The following is a 21,917-nucleotide window of genomic DNA, read 5'->3' on the forward strand; positions in this document are numbered from 1 at the left end:
CGGGTCTCTCACACCAGAGGCATGTGTCTTATCCACTGCGCCATCACCACCCCGTCTTATCCACTGACTATCATTTGTCAATTATTTATGAGCACCAGAACAATGAATGATTATTCTTTCTGTATGGAAATTGTAGTAAAGTAAAGTGTGCTGTGGATTCCCCTGAGGGGGAGTGATCTTTAAACACACTCCTGAAATGAGTGACAGTTTCTCTATCTAAAGCATATCTAAAGATAGCTGTGGGACTCCCCTGTCTGAAGGGACCTGCCAAACACACGTTTCAGAGACTTCAACACGACATTTCACTCTCTAACACTACCGAAAGTTCATTGGTTTTGAATGTTTCTAAAACAAACAGGCAACTTTGTGTCTCAGATAACTCCTCAGTGTGGCCAGCATGTGTAAAAGTGTGACAGCGCTCTCTGCTGGAGACAATGAACTGATATACTGTAGATGGATCGATGGATGGATGGATGGATGGATGGATGGATAGATAGATAGATGGATGGATAGATAGATAGATAGATAGATAGATAGATAGATAGATAGATAGATAGATAGATAGATAGATAGATAGATAGATAGATAGAATTGTCATTACCTTAAAGCAAAATAATCTTATATTCAATAGTGTAATATGAAAAAATAAATAGTTAAAATATATTTCAATTATTAAGTTATATACAACCTAAAAAATATACTGTTACATTTTAATACATTGCATAAGCTTATTTGTATATACTGTATATATGTATATATATATATATATATATATATATATATATATATATATATATATATCATTTAAGGGGTATATATAAGCTTAAAATGTAAAAAATAAATTTTACTATAAATATTATCTTAAAACTTATTCTCAGTATATGAAAAAAATATTTAAATTTTGCATTATTTAAATAAACCTGAATACCTGTAAACTGTACTGTTACATTTTGCTATGAACATAATTATCATTACCTTAACAAGCATATTCTCTGTACTGTAATGTGAAAAAATACATTTAAAATATTCAATGTATTATTTAAATTATTAATACATTAAGAATCTAATGGTATGTAAACATTGATTTTTTAGGACCATTGCAATTGAGCCGTGACAAATATTCCATGGAGTCTCTCCAATTATATGAGCTCATCAAAACTGCATGTACATTATTATATTAAGCTGTATAGAGAGCCTAAGTCCCGCCCCTCCGCTTCAGGCTCATGGGACCTTATTTCGGAAAAAATATGTATGGTAGTCAATGGCGAGAGACAACTTATCTTTTTATTCTGTCTGAACTGTGCCCTGAATTACACATATGATGTTTGTCAATTTAAAAGATAATTATGAAAGTCCAGAAAGTCACAGTTTGTCATAAAACAGAAGAGTAACATTTAGTTTGATGTGAAAATCACTCAATGAACTACATCTCTCGTCTCGCACTATGTACGTCACCAAGCTCGTGTGTGTGTGTGCAGTCTGGTACAAAACCCACAGGCATGACGGCGCAACGTTACGATTATAGCGTTAGACTATAGAAGAAATGACAGACGTTAGCTTCAGTAAAGTTAGCTTCATTCATTGAGAGAAAAGGTATGGCGTCACATGCGCTCCTTTTGGGTTTATAGTCTTTGTAATTACGTATTTTCACAGTCTTATACCTCAACAGTTTTACATCAAACTGCCACTTTCTTGACTTTAAAATGTATCTTTTAAATTGACAAACATCATATGTGTAATTCGGGGCACAATTCAAACGGGATCCAAATATTTGTTGTCTCTCGCCATTGACTACCATACAATAATTTTCGGAAATAAGGTCCCATGGGGAAGGACTTAGTCTCTCTGTATATAAGCTAGTCCTGCAGAGTTCCTCTGAGCCCCTCCCCCTCCCCAGCTCCACCTGCCTAGATCTGCTCCAAGATTGATGTGTGTGTATTTCTGCAGCAGCTGCAGATCTTACAGGCTCTCAGGAGTGTGTCTGTGTATCTATAGCTGTAGAAAGTCCATAAACTTGCTCTACAGCAGTAGATCTAGTCCACCAAGACCAAATACATGACTATAAAGTACATCTCCGCCCCATTAGGCTTCTGTACTCATTAATTTAATGCATTTTGTGTCATAATATGGAATTGAAAATCATCCAGTTTTCAATTCTGTATTATATAATGTTTTTTTTTTTAAATCAGTAGGCCAATATATTCAAAACAGTTCAACCAAGTAACACAGTCATGATGGATAAATACTTGATAAATGGATAAATATCTGCCTAATATATATTTTAATACAATTTATAATGTAGCCCACTGGGTACATTAACATGTAACAAATGTGAAGTCATCCTGGAAGCTAGATTTTTACTTCTTACACAAATGCATCGCTTTGCTTCAGAAGGCCTTTATTAACCCCCCGGAGCCATGTGGATACTTGGATAGATGCACTTTTATGATGGATAGACTTTTATGATGGATAGATTTTTTTTATGATACATAGATACACTTTTATCATGGATAGATACACTTTTATGACGGATATATGCACTTTTATGATGGATAGATGCACTTTTATGGACTTCAAAACAGAAACAGCCATTCACTGCCATTACAATGCTTGGAAGAGCCAGGACATTTTTTATATAACCATGATAGTATTTGTCTGAAAGAAGAGTGTCATATACACCTAGGATGACTTGAGGGTGAATAAATCATGGGCTAATTTTCCTTTTTGGGTGAACTATCCCTTTAATAACAAAATGGAGAGAAGACGTTTTCTAACTGTTTTATCTCACTCCCTAAATGTTGCTTCGCTTCATCACAATACCGGTATTTCCCGACGCTCCCTTATCGTGTCGCGCATGCGCAGATCATCGCTCCGCCGCTAGTGGCCACTGTTTCCTCAGTTCGTGGTCAGTTTTTGTCACAGCAGCTGAAGGCCGAAAACATCAGACACCATGCCTCCGTCGCACCGCTTCTGCTCGCGTTTTAACCCAACCAACGCGCCTCTGGTGCATGCAACAGGCTCTAGGGTTTATTAATCCAAATATTCGCTCTTCTAAGTCGAGTGTTTAATACAGATAACTCATGAGTGTCGGTTATTGCGCCGCGTAAAGACGCACAAAGAGAGAGATTATGGAGTGAACGCTCGACTCGCGGCCGCTAGACTCATCATAATAACAACAATAACAATAATACTGCGATGGCACTGTCTGTGATCCAGGCGTGTCGTAGTCTGGCGCTGTCCACCTGGCTCCTATCCTTCTGCTTCGTGCATCTGCTGTGTTTGGACTTCACGGTGGCCGAGAAGGAGGAATGGTACACGGCGTTCGTCAACATCACATACGTGGACCCGGACACGACCGAGGTGCGGACTGAGAAGACGGAGTGCGGGCGTTACGGGGAGCACTCGCTCAAACGCGAGGCCAGGGGCGTGTTGGCGATGCCCGCCGCGACGCAGGACAGACACGCGTGCGACCCCAACAGCAGGTTTACCCCGCGCGCGCACGGCGCGTGGATCGCGCTTATCAGCAGAGGAAACTGCACGTTCAAAGATAAAATCAGACACGCCGCGGGACACAACGCGTCAGCTGTGGTCATATTCAACGTGGGATCCTCCAACCCCAATGAGACGATCACCATGCCGCATCAAGGTGAATGCACGTGCGCTTGAGAAATGTCTAGTTATGACTGGTTGACACGAGTGATGGCTTATGCATATGTGCTTATGTCTGATGATAAATGGGTAATATGTGATTTGATGAATGCATATGTACTTATTTGTGTTACTAAGTGCATAATGCATGCGTACTTTCTCATATGCATTCACCAGCACACATAATTATAAATGCAGTTATGCATTTATCATATGCACATTAGGTTATGCATCATGGTGAATGCATGTCGTGCAAGTTTGTTTGTGTTTTTTGGTAAAATGTGTGATGATAAATGCATGTCTTACTTAAATGTGAGGGTTTATGCATGTGTGATGATAAATGCATATTGCATATCTTTATGTGTGGGTGAGTGAATACATATGCGATTTGATGTATGCATATGTAGTTATATGTGATATTAAGTGCAGATGTGTTATTTGTGATGGTAAATGCATGTCTTGTAATGTGTGTTTGTAAATGCATATTAGGTTATGCATACTAGTGAATGCATGTCATGCATATTTGATTGTGTTTTTGTAAATGTGTGATGATGAATGCATGACTTCCTAAATGCGATGGTGAATGCATATGTGTTTTAAAAATGCTAAGTGCATATCTAGTGATGAATGTGTGATTGTAGATGTGTCAGTCAGGATTTTGAGGTTTATTGTGAGATCCAGCTGTTCACAAATGTCTGATGTAAACACAGGCAGCTTAAGTTCGGATTATTCACCTGTTGCTTTATTTCAAGCTGAGTTTTTGTCTCTTAAAACACTCCACATCATGTTACTGGGCTTCTACTGTACACGTCCTGAGTAATATGAAAGTATGCCATTATTAAAATAGTAATCTATTTTAATAACATGTGTTCTGTATTAATGTAAAATAGTGAGTATTGTGTATCAGAAAGAATGTGTGATGCTGCTGTGCTGTGTTTGCATGTTCTCGCACATCTGGAAGACGATATTGCATCATTACGTCATTCGTCGTCTCAGAGGAAACCTGTAGCGCTGTGAGGGTTTTATCTGGCGCTCTCATCTGTCCCTGTGTTGAGCTGCAGAAATGTTGCTTGTTTAGTTCCTCTCTTTGTTCTGTATCTTTCATTCTCACTTTGAAGTTTGCTTTTTCATCTGGGTTAAGGAGGTTTTCACTGCTTTTAAATCAGGGTAATTATTGGTTACAAAGACTAAAACTATTTAAAAAATGTGTTTTAGATAATTAGAATAAAACTTAAAATGTTAGCATTGCATAAAAAATGTAGAAATATTACAAATAGATATGGTGCCTAGCATAAGTAGTGGAAAGTGAAATAAATAGGAACTAAATGCATATCTAGTTACTAATGATAAAAAATTATAATTAAAAATAAATGGTTATGTGTGTTGAATGCATGCCTGGTTATATGCAATTGTATTCATTAGGTTATGAGTGATGGCATAAATGCATAATTGTGTGTGCTGGTGAATGCATATGATTTGATAATTGCATGGATATAAGTGACGATGAATGCATATATAGTGTGATTGTGTTTTGTGTGATGATAAATTATGTGTGTTTGCAAATGCATGTTGGGTTATGCATCATGGTGAATGCAAATGGATTGTTTTTGACTGATCCGTCATTATAATTGCATGTCTGGATTATGATGGTTAATGCATAAGTGTTTGCATAAATGCTTATCATGATGAGTGATATTGAATGCATGAAATGTTATGCGTGGTAAATGCATATTTGGTAATAAAACCTGAAATATAAGTAAATTAAACCTAAATAGTAATATTTAAAACAAACAAAAACGAATAGAAGTGATGAAAGCACATAAAAAAGGTTTTTAAAATGCTATTTTAAAGGTTCTTAATCTGTTTTGGAGTCTAATTCAACAGATTTACATGCAGTCAAGGTCAAAAAACACGATTCGTTTGAAGATTCAGTCTCTCTAAACCCGCCTTTTTGCAAGCTTCCTTTGCTCTGATTGGTCAGATGACCCAGTCTGTTGTGATTGGTTTACTCTGCTCTGATTGGTCAGATGGATTGGTCCTATCAAAACTCTTCCAGTCTCAGCTCAACTACTGTGTTGTAGTGTAACAGCAGACGTCGTTCGTCGACAGCCAATCAAGACCATAGACTGTCATTACGGAAAATTGTAACATTGTTATGCAAGTTTGTAACAGGAACTAAAGCCCTATTCGCACGGGATAAGTATTACCTGGTGACCTCCAGTCATTTGTAATAATTGCAGAGTTTGTCTGAGATCTTAATCCGGCGCGAATCGGCCATGTCTGTCATTTGTAAAGTAAAAATTCCCCCGCAAATTACCTACTATATATCTCTGTGATTTGGCCGGATCGTATATCATGTTTTCAAGGTTTTTATTTCATGTGCGCCTTTTTATCCATCTTTCGCGAAGAATGGAGGCTGTGTTGGAGTGTTTTGATAGTATTTTGGGTGCTGGGTCATATCGCTATACACAACTACACAATTTGCAGAAAGTGAAAGCTGAAAATGATCACAAGAGCAATAAAAAGAAAAGAAACAACTTGAATTATATAAAACTGAATTTTGAATTGGACTGTATGTGGTCAATGTATAAAAGTTTAAATAAATATCAGATATGTTGGAGATTGGGTGATGGTGAAGGGAACAGTGCTAATGATATCTATTATGTATGTTAATAAATTTTAGGTGATGGTGGAGGGAACAATGTTAATGCCATCTACTATTGATGTCTATAAAGGGGGCAGATAAATATGAGAATATTATTCTTCCATCTGCTCCTTTCTGATCATGGAAATGTAAAGGAAATTTCAAATGAATTGTATGTGATTGGTATAAATAATGCATTTTCATGAAAAGAAGAAAGAAAGAAAGAAAGAAAGACGTCATATCCGGGAGATAAGTCAGTAAATTTGAGTAAAATCACAGGCTTCGGTTATCCCGTGCGAATGCGCCACATCAAATTCAGATGAAGGTAATAAATCACACGAGGTCCCCAGATAGTACCAATCCTGTGCGAATAGGGCTTGACTGGAATTATTGCAACTCGTTTCAGCATTTTAGAATCACTGCTTTCTTTTAGGAGACAACTTTATTCATCTGCACTTTGATTTTTGAAACTTTGCAGACCTTTTACATCCACGAACAGCTTATTTACACACTGCATGAACTGTTATATCTGAGAAAGCTGCCCTTGATTACTCCAGTTTATGGGTTGGTTGACGGTCGATCTCTCTTTCAGGTACTAGTGACGTGGTGGCCATCATGATTCCCGAGCCGAAGGGTCGTGAGCTGGTGCTTCTGATGGAGAGGAACATCACGGTTCACATGCACATCACTATCGGAACTCGAAACCTGCAGAAATACGTCAGCCGCACCTCCGTGGTCTTCGTCTCCATCTCCTTCATCATCCTCATGATCATCTCTCTGGCCTGGCTCGTCTTTTACTACATCCAGCGGTTCAGATACGCCAACGCCAGGGACCGCAACCAGGTTCAATCCCAATAAACTTCCTTTTATCAACCGTTTGCTTAAAGTGCAGCTGAAGTGTCCAAATGCTTGTTGCCGTCATCGTTTATCTTAGTTAGAGACACATTTTTGCTCAAAATGACCATGTATGTGAAGAAGAACAAACAGGGCTGCATGATTCATTTGAATTAAACCAAAATTGCAATATGGCTTTGTGCAATTAAAGGGATAGTTACCCAAAAATGAAAATTAGCCCATGATTTACTCACACTGAAGTCATCCTCGGTGTATATGACACTCTTCTGTCAGACGAATACAATAGAGTTATATTAAAAAAATGTTCTGGCTCTTCCAAGCTTTATAATGGGAGTCAATGTGTATATTTTTTGGAAGTCCATCAAACCCCGTCTAGGGTAATTATTACCCTAGTAATAATTATTATTTCAGCAGTAGTATTGTAATTTTACAGTTGTGATGTAAAACAAAATTATTATTATATTTGTCTTAAATGCATTAACCAAAAAAATAATAATTTTTAAGTAGTAGTTTTATAGCCGTATTGATTATAGAATCTCACAATTTTGGCCAAATTGTGCAGCCCTACAAATAATTGCAATCACAAATTCAATCAGAAAAATCTGTTTTTTTTCCCGACCCAGTTTGTGCAGTCCTGAGATCAAACCACATTCTTGTGCTCCGCCACTGTTATTGAATAGTTTGCATGTGTGTGTGTTTGAGCGAGACCCTAAAACATGATTACAGGCAACAGGAAGTGACTTTCATCACAGGAAAACAACAGCTGCTTCAAGGCAAACACAGCCCTTTATTACAGCTTTCATCATAATAACAAGAAAAACAAAGAGAGACGGATGTAGAAAATAATACACTGAGGTCAAAGGAGAAGTGCATTCATTAATCACCTTCTGTTCTCTGATTGGTCAGCGGAGGCTGGGCGACGCTGCAAAAAAAGCCATCAGCCAATTACAAGTGCGGACCATCAGGAAAGGCGATCAGGTGACCGGCAGATTATCTTTTTCTTTAAACCAGTGATTTCTGCTGATACTCAGTTCTTTATAGTGTGTGTGTGTGTGTGTGTGTGTGTGTGTGTGTGTGTGTGTGTGTGTGTGTGTGTGTGTGTGTGTGTGTGTGTGTGTGTGTGTGTGTGTGTGTGTGTGTGTGTGTGTGTGTGTGTGTGTGTGTGTGTGTGTGTGTTCGTGTTCCTTTAGGAAACGGAGAGTGATTTTGATAACTGTGCCGTGTGTATCGAAGGTTATAAGCCAAATGATGTAGTGAGAATCTTACCCTGCAGGTACACACACACACACACACACACACACACACACACACACACACACACACACACACACACACACACACACACACACACACACACCTGACTACACTGAGAAGACTAGTTAAATACACTACACTACTAGATAGTTACTAACAAGAGGTTTTTAGTAGCGTTACTATACGCTTAAAAATCAATTATTATATTATATTTTATTATATTATGTTATGTTATATTAATACAACAAAAACAGTCTAAATACAGCAGAAATAAAATTTGTTAACTACGTTAAAGCTGTTATGTTATGTTACAGTACGATATGTTGTCACGTTACGCTACATTATGTTATGCTACGTTACGTTATGTTGCGTTATGTTATGTAATGTTGTTACTACATCAAAAAATCCAAAATACACCAAAAAATAAAATTAGTTGACTTTATTAAAGCTAATGTTTTTAGTAGCATAACCATACACTTAAAATGTACATATATTAATTATTACCAAAAAAATCCTAAATACACCTAACAATAAAATTAGCTAACTACATTGAAGTTGATGTTTTTAGTAGCATAACTATACACTTAAATAATTGACTATTATATTTTATTACACTCACTACAACAACAAAAAACACAACAAAAATTTAAATTAGTCAAGTACATTACAAGTAATGTATGCTGTACAGTTACAATATTTTGCAATTACTTGTATATCATATTATATTACTAATTTGAATAATCAGTATTATAACAGTATTTAACAGTGAGCGTCTCAAATAGGGTGAAAATGTCATCATAAATAGTTTAAATAAATAAAAGTATTTAACTAAACTACAAGTTGCTAATTCCATTGTAGCTGTTTGTTGTTTAAATATATACGCAGTATATATATATATATATATATAACTATTGTAACTATCTATATAAATTATATTGTGTTATATTATATTACTAATTTAAATATTCAGTGTAAAAGCAGCATAATTTACACTGAATACAACCAAAAATCTCCAAAAAAAATAATAATTATTCAATTTTACTACAAAAAGAGGATGTCAAATTGTGCACTAGACCATTTAGATGACTCATAAGAATCTGTGAATGTTTTGAAATCAAGCTTGAGCGAGCGAGTGATGCACTTATGTTTCTCTCCGTCTGTCAGGCATCTCTTTCATAAAGGTTGTGTCGACCCCTGGCTAGTGGACCATCGCACGTGTCCCATGTGTAAAATGAACATCCTCAAAGCTCTCGGCCTCACGGTTAGTGTTTTCTCTGCGTCCTCGCTGTACAGAGGGCTGGCTAGTGTGTCATGTGCTGTTTGGACGTGTTTTTTTTCCCTCCTTAAAGGGATAGTTCACCCAAAAACGAAAGTTCTGTCATTAATTAGACGCCATGGGGCCGGTTTCACAAAGCTGCTTTAGACCGGTCTATAGTGTTAGACAAGTCTAAAATTTGCTCATAGACTAGTCTAATGCAAGTTAGACTGTTTCACAAAAATAAAGCCGGACTTAATTTAGACCGAAGAAATTAGACACCTTAACCCAGGCTAACTCAGGTCTGAGGCCGTGTGTCTAACAAAGAGTCTTTAGCCAGCTGAAAACGCCTAGCTATGAGCGCTTGTGAGCGTTTTGGCAGCACAGCATTTATTTTTTTTCAGTTGAGACAATTCGATTGTTATGATACGGAATAGCCGCGAAAGTGTTGCTAGTATCTCATTTCACACATATTTTGTTTCTGTGTTGATTCTATATTAAAATGTCGATACAATGTAACGTATTTTCTCTGGCTCTTGTTTGACATGATTTTGTTCCGTTATTATGCTTGTTGTTGTCGTCTGTTGACGTTGTACAAGCAGAGTGTGGCGGTTGGTCGGTGTGGTATTAGTCCCGCCCCTCCTCCACTGTGATTGGACGGTTGGGTAAAAAGTGACTGTGATGATCGCTGTGTTTTACCCAAAGTTGAACATTCTTCAACTCTCCACGACCAGTAAAAAACGCAGGGAAATAGCCGGAAATAGACGCTCAGTCTCGTTACGCTCATGGCGTTTAAAAAACGCAGCGCTCCCATTGAAAACAATTGTAAAAATACGCCAGTCGCGTGAAAAAACACTTTGGTGGACAAACGGTCTAAGACTCTGTTACCTTGGCAACCAGGAGTAACAATCAGTTACATTACAAACAGCAAAAAGAAAAGGGAAAATGGCTCATAATTTGTGGTTTGCTGCCGACGTTTTTTTGTAACTTTTCTGTTCGTCTTTAACGCTCCGCTCAACGGTCGGATTAACGCTGTAAACTGTCAATCTTTTTCCAAATTAAACATTTCTTCTTCTTGCTACATTCTCTGCTAAATTTCCCAAGTAAAATGTCCTTGTAACTGTTATACTCCTCCAACAAACACGTTTTCCGCTGGGGTAAACTGCACTGAGCGGTTCAATGCGCTTACTCGATCCGCCATGTTTTTTGTTTTGAAAAGTGTCTTATTTTACCCAGAACGCACTGCAGTGTAGTCCTACTTAAGATAGTCAGAGTCTTAAATGCTTTGTGCAACGGTCTGATTTGGATGTCTATCTGAAGACTGATTCTCTACTATATCTAAGCCATAGTCAAAGTCTATCTTTGTGAAAACGGCCCCTGGTGTCGTTCCAAACACAGCTACGCAAATACCACTTTGACGGTTAATAAAGAGACTGTAAAACTAATCCATATTAATTGAGCACTTTAGTCCACATTTTCTGAAGAGACTCGATCGCTTTATGTGATGAACAGATTGAATTTAGCCTTTTATTGACATATAAACATTGATCAGCGAACATAAACAGAAGCTCAACCAAACAAACCTCTCACTGGTTCTTCTGTTTACCACTACTGATGAATGTTTATGTTTTTATTAATAACAGAATTTTTTTCTTTTTGGGTGAACTCTCTGTTTAACATGAAGTTCAAACAGAGGCAGACAGTTGAATTAGTCTGAATAAATGCACTTTATTATTTTATTTATTATTCAATTATTAATAAATAATTAATATTAATTATAGTGATAATAAATAAAATTATTTTGAGATTTTTATTTTATTTTATTATGAAACATTCACTAACAACATCAGCTAGTGCCTGAACAAGCACACTGATACTGTTATAGTTTTTATAATATTTTTAAATAGTTTTTATTTTTCTATTTTCTGTTTTCATTTTTCTATTTTCATTTCAGTTAGTTTGTCTTTTTAATGTTTATAGTTTTTATTAAATTATTTTGATTGTTTTTGCTATTTTAGTAAATCAAGTAAGTTTAATTTTAAGTTTATTTTATTTCAAGTCACAAAAGTTTATTTTATGGTTTTAATTAACTATAATAACCCTGGGAAAGTCTCTGAATTTCTTTAGTGTGTATGTTTGGTAATTCTGTGGCATTTAACCCTATTTTATGGATCTAGTGTGATTAATTCAAGTCAGGAAAGTTTATTTTATGGTTTTAGTTTTAGTTAATTATAAAAACCCTGGTAAAGTCACTACACTTTAGTGTGTGTGTAGTGTAATTGTGTTGTGTTGATGTGCAGTCGAGTGCCGAGTGTCTGAATGAACTTCCCCTGGACTATGAGCTCGCCGTGGGGGGCGTGGCTCTCAACGCCATGGTGATGAGTGATGATGTCATGGGCGGGGATGTCGCGGGGGGGCGTGACCCTGGCGTGAGGATGGTGGGTCTCCCTCAGGTCCTCCTGGACTCTGAGCCCCTGTCCCAGGACACCTTGCTAACCGAACAAAGTAAGTGTGATATCCGCTATGTCAGAACAGTCCTCCTCTTCTCTAGTGCAATGCATTGTGGGTAATATTACTATAAAAAAGCATGCGCAGTTACATATTTAAAGTCCCACTGTAGTCAATAATTGTATCCATTAAAACTCATCTTTGATCAGCAAAATGACACGAAAAAAAATTTCTTCATGCCTTAAAATATCTTGAATGTAACTCGACACCCTTGCCTCATTTATCCTACGCGGTTCTTTGAATATGCAAATGAGCCCCGCCTCCACTCACTCACTCAGCTCAGAGATCCACTTGTTGATGATCACACGTTGATCTGATTGGTTACGAGGTAGTTTGTAACGTCAGAAACACCAGTGTTTTGAGACTGTTAAAAACACCCCATAGACACATAAACAACAATAAAAACTTGATTTTCCCCACCAGGGACTTTAAAAAACAACAACATGAAAATAGCAAGCCATCCAGACGCCCTTGAGTATTTATTATGGAAATAATACACTTAGAAAGAATATACTTCAGTGTAAACTCAGTTAGATGTTTTCAGACAACCAAGCGCACTTCTGTTTCACAAGGGCGTTTGACACACTATTTTCAGTGCATTACGGCTTGGCACGCACTTATTCTGATCTTGCATGCTGATTAATAAGGAGGATATCATTAAAATACAGACTCAGTCATTCCGATGCTGTTGTTTTTCCTCCTCAGGTGAGTTACAGCCGATGGCCAGTGGCAGTTCAGAGGGGTCTCTCGCTTTGGGGGCGGGGCACTTGGACATTGACACGCCCTCTGACGACCCAAAGTGTTGATTTAGCCACGCCCACCGGACCGGGTTGAACGGGCTTTAATCTCAGAGGAATTTCGGCCAGTGACTCGCCGTTAAACACACTGCCTGCCGATGTTACGTTCATCTTCCTTCCTACTTCTCTGAAAAGCAGGGTTCTTCGCCCCTAAGTGCACACTACAGTATGTACTTGAGCTAAAGCACTTGGCAGACGATCGGTTCTGCTCCGCTCGACAATCAGATATTCCCTCTGTTTATTCTGTCGTTCGCTGCCTGTTCTACCGTTGTCTGTGATTCCAGCGCAGTTGAAAGAACTATTTTGAAATCCGATAAGAAGTGGTTTATTTTTCTATAGAGAAGCATTTGATGTGCTCGAGTTCTGCAGTATTAAAGAAAAAAAGAGTATCTCAGTATTTAGTTTTTTTTTGGGGGGGGGGGGGGGGATTTGGCCCTCACCAAAGACCTGGATGGATATTGTGCTGGGAAAAACTGAAGGACATGTGATGTTTGCTGTGCATGCAACATGCCCTGTCCACTTTATTTGATTTTAGTGGATTTCATTTAAAGGGACAGTTCACCCAAATATATTGTTTACTCACCCTTACGTCCTTCCAGATCTCTTTATTTTCCACTTTTCTTTGCTGTCAAGCTCCAAAACTCACTATGAAAGTAGTTGAGACGATGTGCACACTATATTATTCAGACATGAGGGTGAATAGATGATCATCATCGGTTTGACTGTATATTGTAAATAGGAGGATGATTTTGTCACTATGAGCGCTGTTTGTTTTCTCCTTAATTGCCAAGTTTTTCCATCATGCACTTTATGTATTTAGAGGTTGGAGTTCATTTTGAAATTGGGATTTCAGTCACAAGTTTGTATCACTCTCTGTATTACACACACACACACACACTCAGTAGAGGTTTGTTCCCAGTATTTTGCACGTGTTTCAGTCAGACTGTGCTTTGAATATTAATAAATTTTAATGTCAGTTTTTTGGGCTAAAACCCTGTCCTTCTCATTTTCACAGTGTTTTTACATCTGTTGCCTTTGATGATGTCACATGATTCCGCCACATTTAAATGTTACAAAGTTTCTTGTTAAAACTGGAAATTCCAAAACGACTAATGAACATTCTAAGCTTTATTCCAAACTCTGGATAGTGACGGTTGAAACATAATCCTTGGATTATTGTGATAGTCTAATGTTTTTTGCTGCATGAAGGTTGTTTTTTTCAGGAAACATTTCTCAGTGTCTTCTGCTTCATCTGAGGGACAAAGACAGGAAACACAATTATGAATGCATAAAGATGTTACACAACAAACAAGCCCCAGTAACGAATCATTTACATACCAGAAAAACAGAGTAGCAATCATTCGCCCTCGACTCACCGCATGAACGCGTACGAGGAACCGAGAGAGAGATATATATACATGTGTATATATATATATGTGTGTAGAACGACATTCACATTTTTACTCTTTGAAATGTTATTTATTTATGCATGTATATATGCATGTATATGTGTGTGTATCACTCTCTCTCTTTATATATATATGTATGTATATGTATATATATATTTACATTTGTTTTACATTTATTGAGCGACTTACAATTGTTATATTTCAGAGGTCGCACGCCTCTGGAGCAACTAGGGGTTGCGCCATCACCACCCCTATATATGTATGTAGATGTATATATGTATATGTATGTATATATATGTGTATATATGTATATGTATGTAAATATATATATATGTATATGTATATATATATATATATATATGTATATGTGTGTATGTGTATATATATGTATATGTATATATATATATATGTATATGTATATGTATATGTGTGTATATGTATATGTATATGTATGTATATGTATATATATGTATGTATATGTATATATATGTATGTATATGTATATATATGTATGTATATGTATATATATGTATGTATATGTATATATATGTATGTATATGTATATATATGTATGTATATGTATATATATGTATGTATATGTATATATATGTATGTATATGTATATATATGTATGTATATGTATATATATGTATGTATATGTATATATATGTATGTATATGTATATATATGTATGTATATGTATATATATGTATGTATATGTATATATATGTATGTGTATATATATGTATATGTATGTATATTTTAAATCCAAATCAAATATTACATTAAAACAGTGATCCATCGTGTTGAACAACAATAACAAAATCATCTGTGCATAATTATAATTTATGAAGGAAAAATTCTTGGATTGCGAGCCAAAGCTTTAGAATTAGTGCAGCATTTATTTGTTAACAAATACGGTAAAAAATTAAATATTATTCAAATGTAAAATAACTGTTTTCTATTTGAATATGTTTTAAAATCTGTGATCAAACCTGAATTTTCAGCATCATTACTCCAGTCTTCAGTGTCACATGATCCTTCAGAAATCAGTATAATATGATGATTTGATGCTCAAGAAACATTTCTGATTATTATCAGTGTTGAAACAGTTGTGCTGCTTAATATGTTTGTAAAAACATTTGTTTTTTTTTAGGATTCTTTGATGATTAGACAGTTCAAAAGATCAGCATTTATTTGAAACAAATCGTTTGTAGCATCATAACAGACTTTACTGTCACTTTTCATCAATTTAATGCTTAACATTAATCATTTTTGAAGGAAAACTGAATCGCTTTTGAATAGAATAGTGTATATGATGTAGACTTGCTTTATCCGGGATGTGTCCACACGGGGGCAGCACTGCATCATGAGTTTGTCTACAGAAGCATTAGAAATAGAATAGACATAAATGGATAGAGTAGTAGACAGTATCTCTGAATTTAGAGTAAGCACACTACTGTTTCTGAGGATAAACATGACTTACGTGTAAATCATGCTGGTCGGTCGACCTCAGTCGTTTGTGATTAATGGATGAGATATTTTTAAAATGATTTAAATAGATTGTTGGATAACAATGTTTCCGTCCGATTTAAATGAGTTTTAAACGATTGTATGATTGGTCTCAGTTATTGATCAGTAACAGACAACATCTGTCCAATGATCAGGTCTCTGTCAATGCCTGAACCCCATTGCACATTTCACATCAAATCTGACTTGTACATGAACATAAATTAGCAACTCCAGCAATATTCAGACTAGTGATTTGATTGGCTGTGCTCGTTCAGACGAGTGATTTGATTGGTCTGTGTCTCTTGCCTGCCAGCAGTAGGGGTTTTGGGACATAGCAGGACAGGAGTGATTTGATTGGTCGTGCTCGTCCAAACGAGTGATTTGATTGGCCGTGCTCGTTCAGACGAGTGATTTGATTGGCCGTGCTCGTTCAGACTAGTTATTTGATTGGCCGTGCTCGTTCAGACGAGTGATTTGATTAGCCGTGCTCGTTCAGACTAGTGATTTTATTGGCCGTGCTCGATCTGACTGGTGATTTGATTGGCTTTGATCGTTCAGACGAGTGATTTGATTGGTCGTGCTCGTCCAAACGAGTGATTTGATTGGCAGTGCTTGTTCAGACGAATTATTTGATTGGCAGTACTCATTAAGATGAGTGATTTGGATTGGCTGTGCACTGTGCTTGTTCAGACGAGTGATTTGATTGGCCGTACTCATTAAGATGAGGGATTTGATTCGCTGTGCATTTTGAGATGAGTGATTGGCCGTGCTCATTCAGATGAGTGATTTGATTGGCTGTGCTTGTTCAGACGAGTGATTTGATTGGCTGTGCTTGTTCAGACGAGTGATTTGATTGGCTGTGCTCGTCCAAACGTGTGATTTGATTGGCTGTGCTTGTTCAGACGAGTGATTTGATTGGCTGTGCTTGTTCAGACGAGTGATTTGATTGGCTGTGCTCATCCAAACGATTGATTTGATTGGCTGTGCTTGTTCAGACGAGTGATTTGATTGGCTGTGCTCATCCAAACGAGTGATTTGATTGGCTGTGCTTGTTCAGACGAGTGCTTTGATTGGTCCGTGTCTCTTGCCTGCCAGCAGTAGGAGTTTTGTGACGTTGCAGGACAGGAAGTGGTTCGATATCCCTCTAAACCAGACGTCCCAGTATTTCTCGGCTTTAGACAGATCAATGTTCCAGCTATACACACTACAAGTCTGAAACACACACACAAACACACACACTCATGCACATAAATTATGCTCAGTTGTTTATCGTGGGCTGTTTGTTCAGTTGCACATTAGGCTTTATGGAGCACATCTGAATGAAAGCCCATTTTCTCCATGTAAAGGGAAAAAAAATTATCCTTTGTAAATAATTATAACATAAAATGGAAAAATTATGACATACTAAGTCATAATAATGAGATAAAAAGATAACATAATTATGAGATAGTTATGATATTTTTTGTCAACTTGCAGTGTTATAATTTCGAAAAAGTCTTTTAAATTTTATGGAATTATTTTATGACATACTAAGTCATAATGATTAGATAAAACATCAATTATGATATAAACATTGAAATTATGACAATGTCGAAATTAGAAGATAAAAAGTCAAAATTACGAGATAAAAACAGAGAAAGCGTGACCATAATTTTAAAAAAAACTAGAAATTTATACTAAATATTACATAGTGTGTCAAATAGGCTTCCATACATCTGCATTAATTTGCATAATGCAATCATTTGTGATAGTATATTTATAAGGGAACTAAATACTGTATATATATATACAGGTGGCATGGTGATGCTATATTAATTTATTTACCATATTCATATACCATGCTACTTCAATGAATACCACATAAATACCATGGTATACATCCAAACTGATGAAAGTGTGTGTTGAGTTCTTCCCTGTGTTTCAGAGGCGCTGCTCTCAGCTTTATCTGTGACGTAATGAGGTAGTGAAACTCCTCGTGACCCTCGACCACAATCACACAATCACACCTGACACACACACACAAACACACACACAGATTCAGGAGCTGAAAACAATTTGTCTGAGTAGAGACCAGATGTTACGTCTCACTTTGACACTTTGAATCCAGGTTTCTTCTCTGTCTGCTTTTTACACTGCAAAAACAAATCAATAGATATATCAATAATAGATCTCAAAGAATCCTGAACAATATATCTCCACCAAAATATGATCATGCGGCACACAACATTGATAATAATCACTAATCATAAACGTTTCTTGAGCATCAAATCATCATATTATAATGATTTCTGAAGACTGGAGTAATGATGCTGAAAATTCAGGTTTGATCACAGGAATAAAATACATTTTAACAATATATTCACATAGGAAACAGATGTTTTACATGGTAATTATATTTAACAATTTTTACTGTATTTTTGATCAAATTAATGCAGCCTTGATGAGCAGAAACATCAGTCACGCTTAAGTTTAGGGTTCAATTCTCACTATTAACTACGACTTTTGTCTCATTAAACCTCTAATTACTGCTTATTAATAGTTGTTGTTAAGTTTAGGTATTGTAGGATTATGGTCATGCAGAATAAGGCATTAATATGTGCTTTATAAGTACTAATAAACAGCCAATTTCCTAGTAATATGCATGATTATAAACAACTAGTGAGAATTGGACGGTAAAGTAAAGTGTTACCAAAACAGTCTCACAGATCATGCATTATTTTTCTTTGCTGTGAATTTGCCAAGCTGGACATGTTCAGTTCTTGTTGAGTCTTGAACAATATTCTTGTCAACATGTCATGTCTCAGTTTTTAGGGTTAGTGAATGGTTTGGTTTAAAGCTAACAGGTTTATGAGGCAGGTGTTTATTTCCAGACCAACAAAAGTTGTTGATTCAAGAGCATGACCGTCTAATAATCGTCTTATAATATATAAATATACACACACACACACACACACACACACTCTCTCTCACACAAACACACACACGTCTGTGTATGTGTGTGTGTGTGTGTGTGTGTGTGTTTATATATAATTTTTACCTTTTATTTTCTTTCATTTAATTTTATTAATTTGTATATTTATTTGTCTATTGATTTATTATTCATTATTTATTATTATTTTGCAGTAGTCAAGTCACATTTATTTATACAGCGCTTTTTACAATACATAAAGTTTCAAAGCAGCTTTACAGAGATAACAGGGAAATAATGCAACAAAGTTTGTGTCTAGAAGAAAATAGCGTCACAGTCCAGCTTAAATAACATTCAGTGATGGTTCATTTTTGTTGTAAAAAGTTATTAATTTAGTTTATTTATATATCCAGCCGCTCTGGAGAAAACAGTGATGTCATCGTCCAGCTCAGTTCAGTTCTCATATAATGGTGTCAATGCAGGAGATCAATAATATTGTTGAATATTAAATGTCCCCATAAGCAAGCCAAGTCAATGGCAACAAAGGTTAAAAAATGTTGAAAAAGGTGACAGTGTCGAGTGTATGATTATGATTATGATCAGGCAGCATTACAGGTCAGAGGTCAGACTGGATCAGAACATTATCCAGTTGATCTGGTTTGAGATCAGAGTCACACCGGGATGGAGACGGGTTTGTGTAGTGGACACGATCTCTGCTGACACTGCAGGGATGTGTTGGTCGTGTCCAGGCGCAGGTACAGTATTAACAGTAATATATCATATAGTATAAATGCATCTTATAATAAGTATTTTATTTTGGCAGAAACTTTTTACCACGGTCAAATATTGTAAATGGGAAAGCTAAAGCCTGTAGAAATGTAATATAAAAAGACAAAAGTGTTCCAACAGTGCAGGTTTGTTTGACTCTGATGGTTGTTGATGTGAACAGAGACTGTTCTTCACCAGCAGAGACACACAGACACACACACACACACACACACACACACACACACACACACACACACACACACACACACACAGACACAAAGAGAGACACACAGATAAACACACAGACAGACACACACACAGACAGACACACACACACACACACACACACACACACAGACAGACAGACAGACACACACAGACACAAAGAGAGACACAAAGATAAACACACAGACACACACACACACACACACACACACACACACACACACACACACACACACACACACAGGCAGACAGACACACACAGACACAAAGAGAGACACACAGATAAACACACAGAGACAGACACACACACACACATACACAAAGAGAGAGACACACACACACAGACACACACAGACAGACACACACACAGGCAGACAGACACACACACAGATACAAAGAGACACACAGACACACACACACACACACACACACACACAGGCAGACAGACACACACAAAGACACAAAGAGAGACACACAGACACACACACACACACACACACACACACACAGGCAGACAGACACACACACAGACACACACACACAGACACACACACAGGCAGACAGACACACACAGACACAAAGAGAGACATACACAGGCAGACAGACACACACACACAGGCAGACAGACACACACACAGACACAAAGAGAGACACACACAGGCAGACAGACACACACACACAGGCAGACAGACACACACACAGACACAAAGAGAGACACACAGACACACACAGAGACACACACAGAGACACACACAGACAGACACACACACACACACAGACACACACAGAGACACACACAGACAGACACACACAGGCAGACAGACACACACACAGACACAAAGAGAGACACACAGACACACACACACAGACACACACAGAGACACACACAGACAGACACACAGACACACACAGAGACACACACAGACAGACACACACAGGCAGACAGACACACACACAGACACAAAGAGAGACACACAGACACACACACACAGACACACACAGAGACACACACAGACAGACACACACACACACACAGACACACACAGAGACACACACAGACAGACACACACAGGCAGACAGACACACACAGGCAGACAGACACACACAGGCAGACAGACACACACAGAGACACACACAGACAGACACACACACACAGACACACACAGAGACACACACAGACAGACACACACAGGCAGACAGACACACACAGGCAGACAGACACACACACAGACACAAAGAGAGACACACAGACACACACACACAGACACAAAGAGAGACACACAGACACACACACACACACACACACACACACACACAGAGAGAGAGAGAGAGAGAGACACACAGACACACACACACACACACACACACACAGACACAAAGAGAGACACACAGACACACACACACACACACACACACACACAGAGAGAGAGAGAGAGACACACTAACATTGATATTTTTAATCAAATAAATGCAGCATGGTGAGCAGAAGAGATATCTTTTTAAAAACATAATTTTGAACATTAGTGCAAGTCATGCTCATGCATCACCATTATTGACATGTAAAGTATTGAACTGAAGTGTGTAACTCATCCTGCACCGTTTGGTTTCCAGGCATGACTAATTTTTCAAATCATATGAATTTGAGGTGATTTTTTATGTTACTTTATTAATCAATTAGGCTTGTAATGCTAATTAATAATTAAAACAACTGTAGTATCCAATCTAAAAGCAGGATTCAGATTGTGTAGCTTTTTCTGCGTCTGTTTGATTTTAAAATAATTTTTGAGTTCATAGGGGTTTTAAGTATTTAATCCTTTCTGATCCGAGCTGCTTATTTCTATCTTTAGTTAGAGTCAAAGGAAATATAAGATGCAAACCCAGATGAATTACAGTGCATCTGGAAAGTTTTCACAGTGCTTCACTTTTTCTACATTTTGTTGTTAAAGCCTTATTCCAAAACGGATTAAATGAATTATTTTCCTCAAAATTCTACAAACAATACCCCATAATGACAACGTGAAAGAAGTTTGAAAACTTTGCAAATTTCAAAAATCAAAAAACGGAAAAAAAAATCACATATACTTGTACATGTATTGGCACAATAACCATTTAATTTGTTTTGGTTGTGTTACTA

At 37.0% G+C, this 21,917-nt stretch overlaps 1 protein-coding gene across 1 annotated transcript; it reads left to right on the top strand.

Moving 5' to 3' along the window:
• The first annotated feature begins 2,898 nt into the window (after positions 1–2,898).
• Positions 2,899–13,953, top strand: rnf150b (ring finger protein 150b). Its single transcript, XM_077219103.1, has 7 exons — positions 2,899–3,646; positions 6,885–7,135; positions 8,054–8,125; positions 8,338–8,420; positions 9,566–9,662; positions 11,957–12,161; positions 12,870–13,953. The coding sequence occupies exons 1-7, from the start codon at positions 3,196–3,198 to the stop codon at positions 12,968–12,970; spliced, it is 1,260 nt and encodes a 419-aa protein (XP_077075218.1). The 5' UTR covers positions 2,899–3,195; the 3' UTR covers positions 12,971–13,953.
• The last annotated feature ends 7,964 nt before the right edge of the window (positions 13,954–21,917 follow it).

Source organism: Siphateles boraxobius, unplaced genomic scaffold (assembly GCF_051911475.1).
Source record: "Siphateles boraxobius isolate OS27281-9 unplaced genomic scaffold, OSU_SipBor_1 77, whole genome shotgun sequence".
NCBI classification, from domain to species: Eukaryota; Metazoa; Chordata; class Actinopteri; order Cypriniformes; family Leuciscidae; genus Siphateles; species Siphateles boraxobius.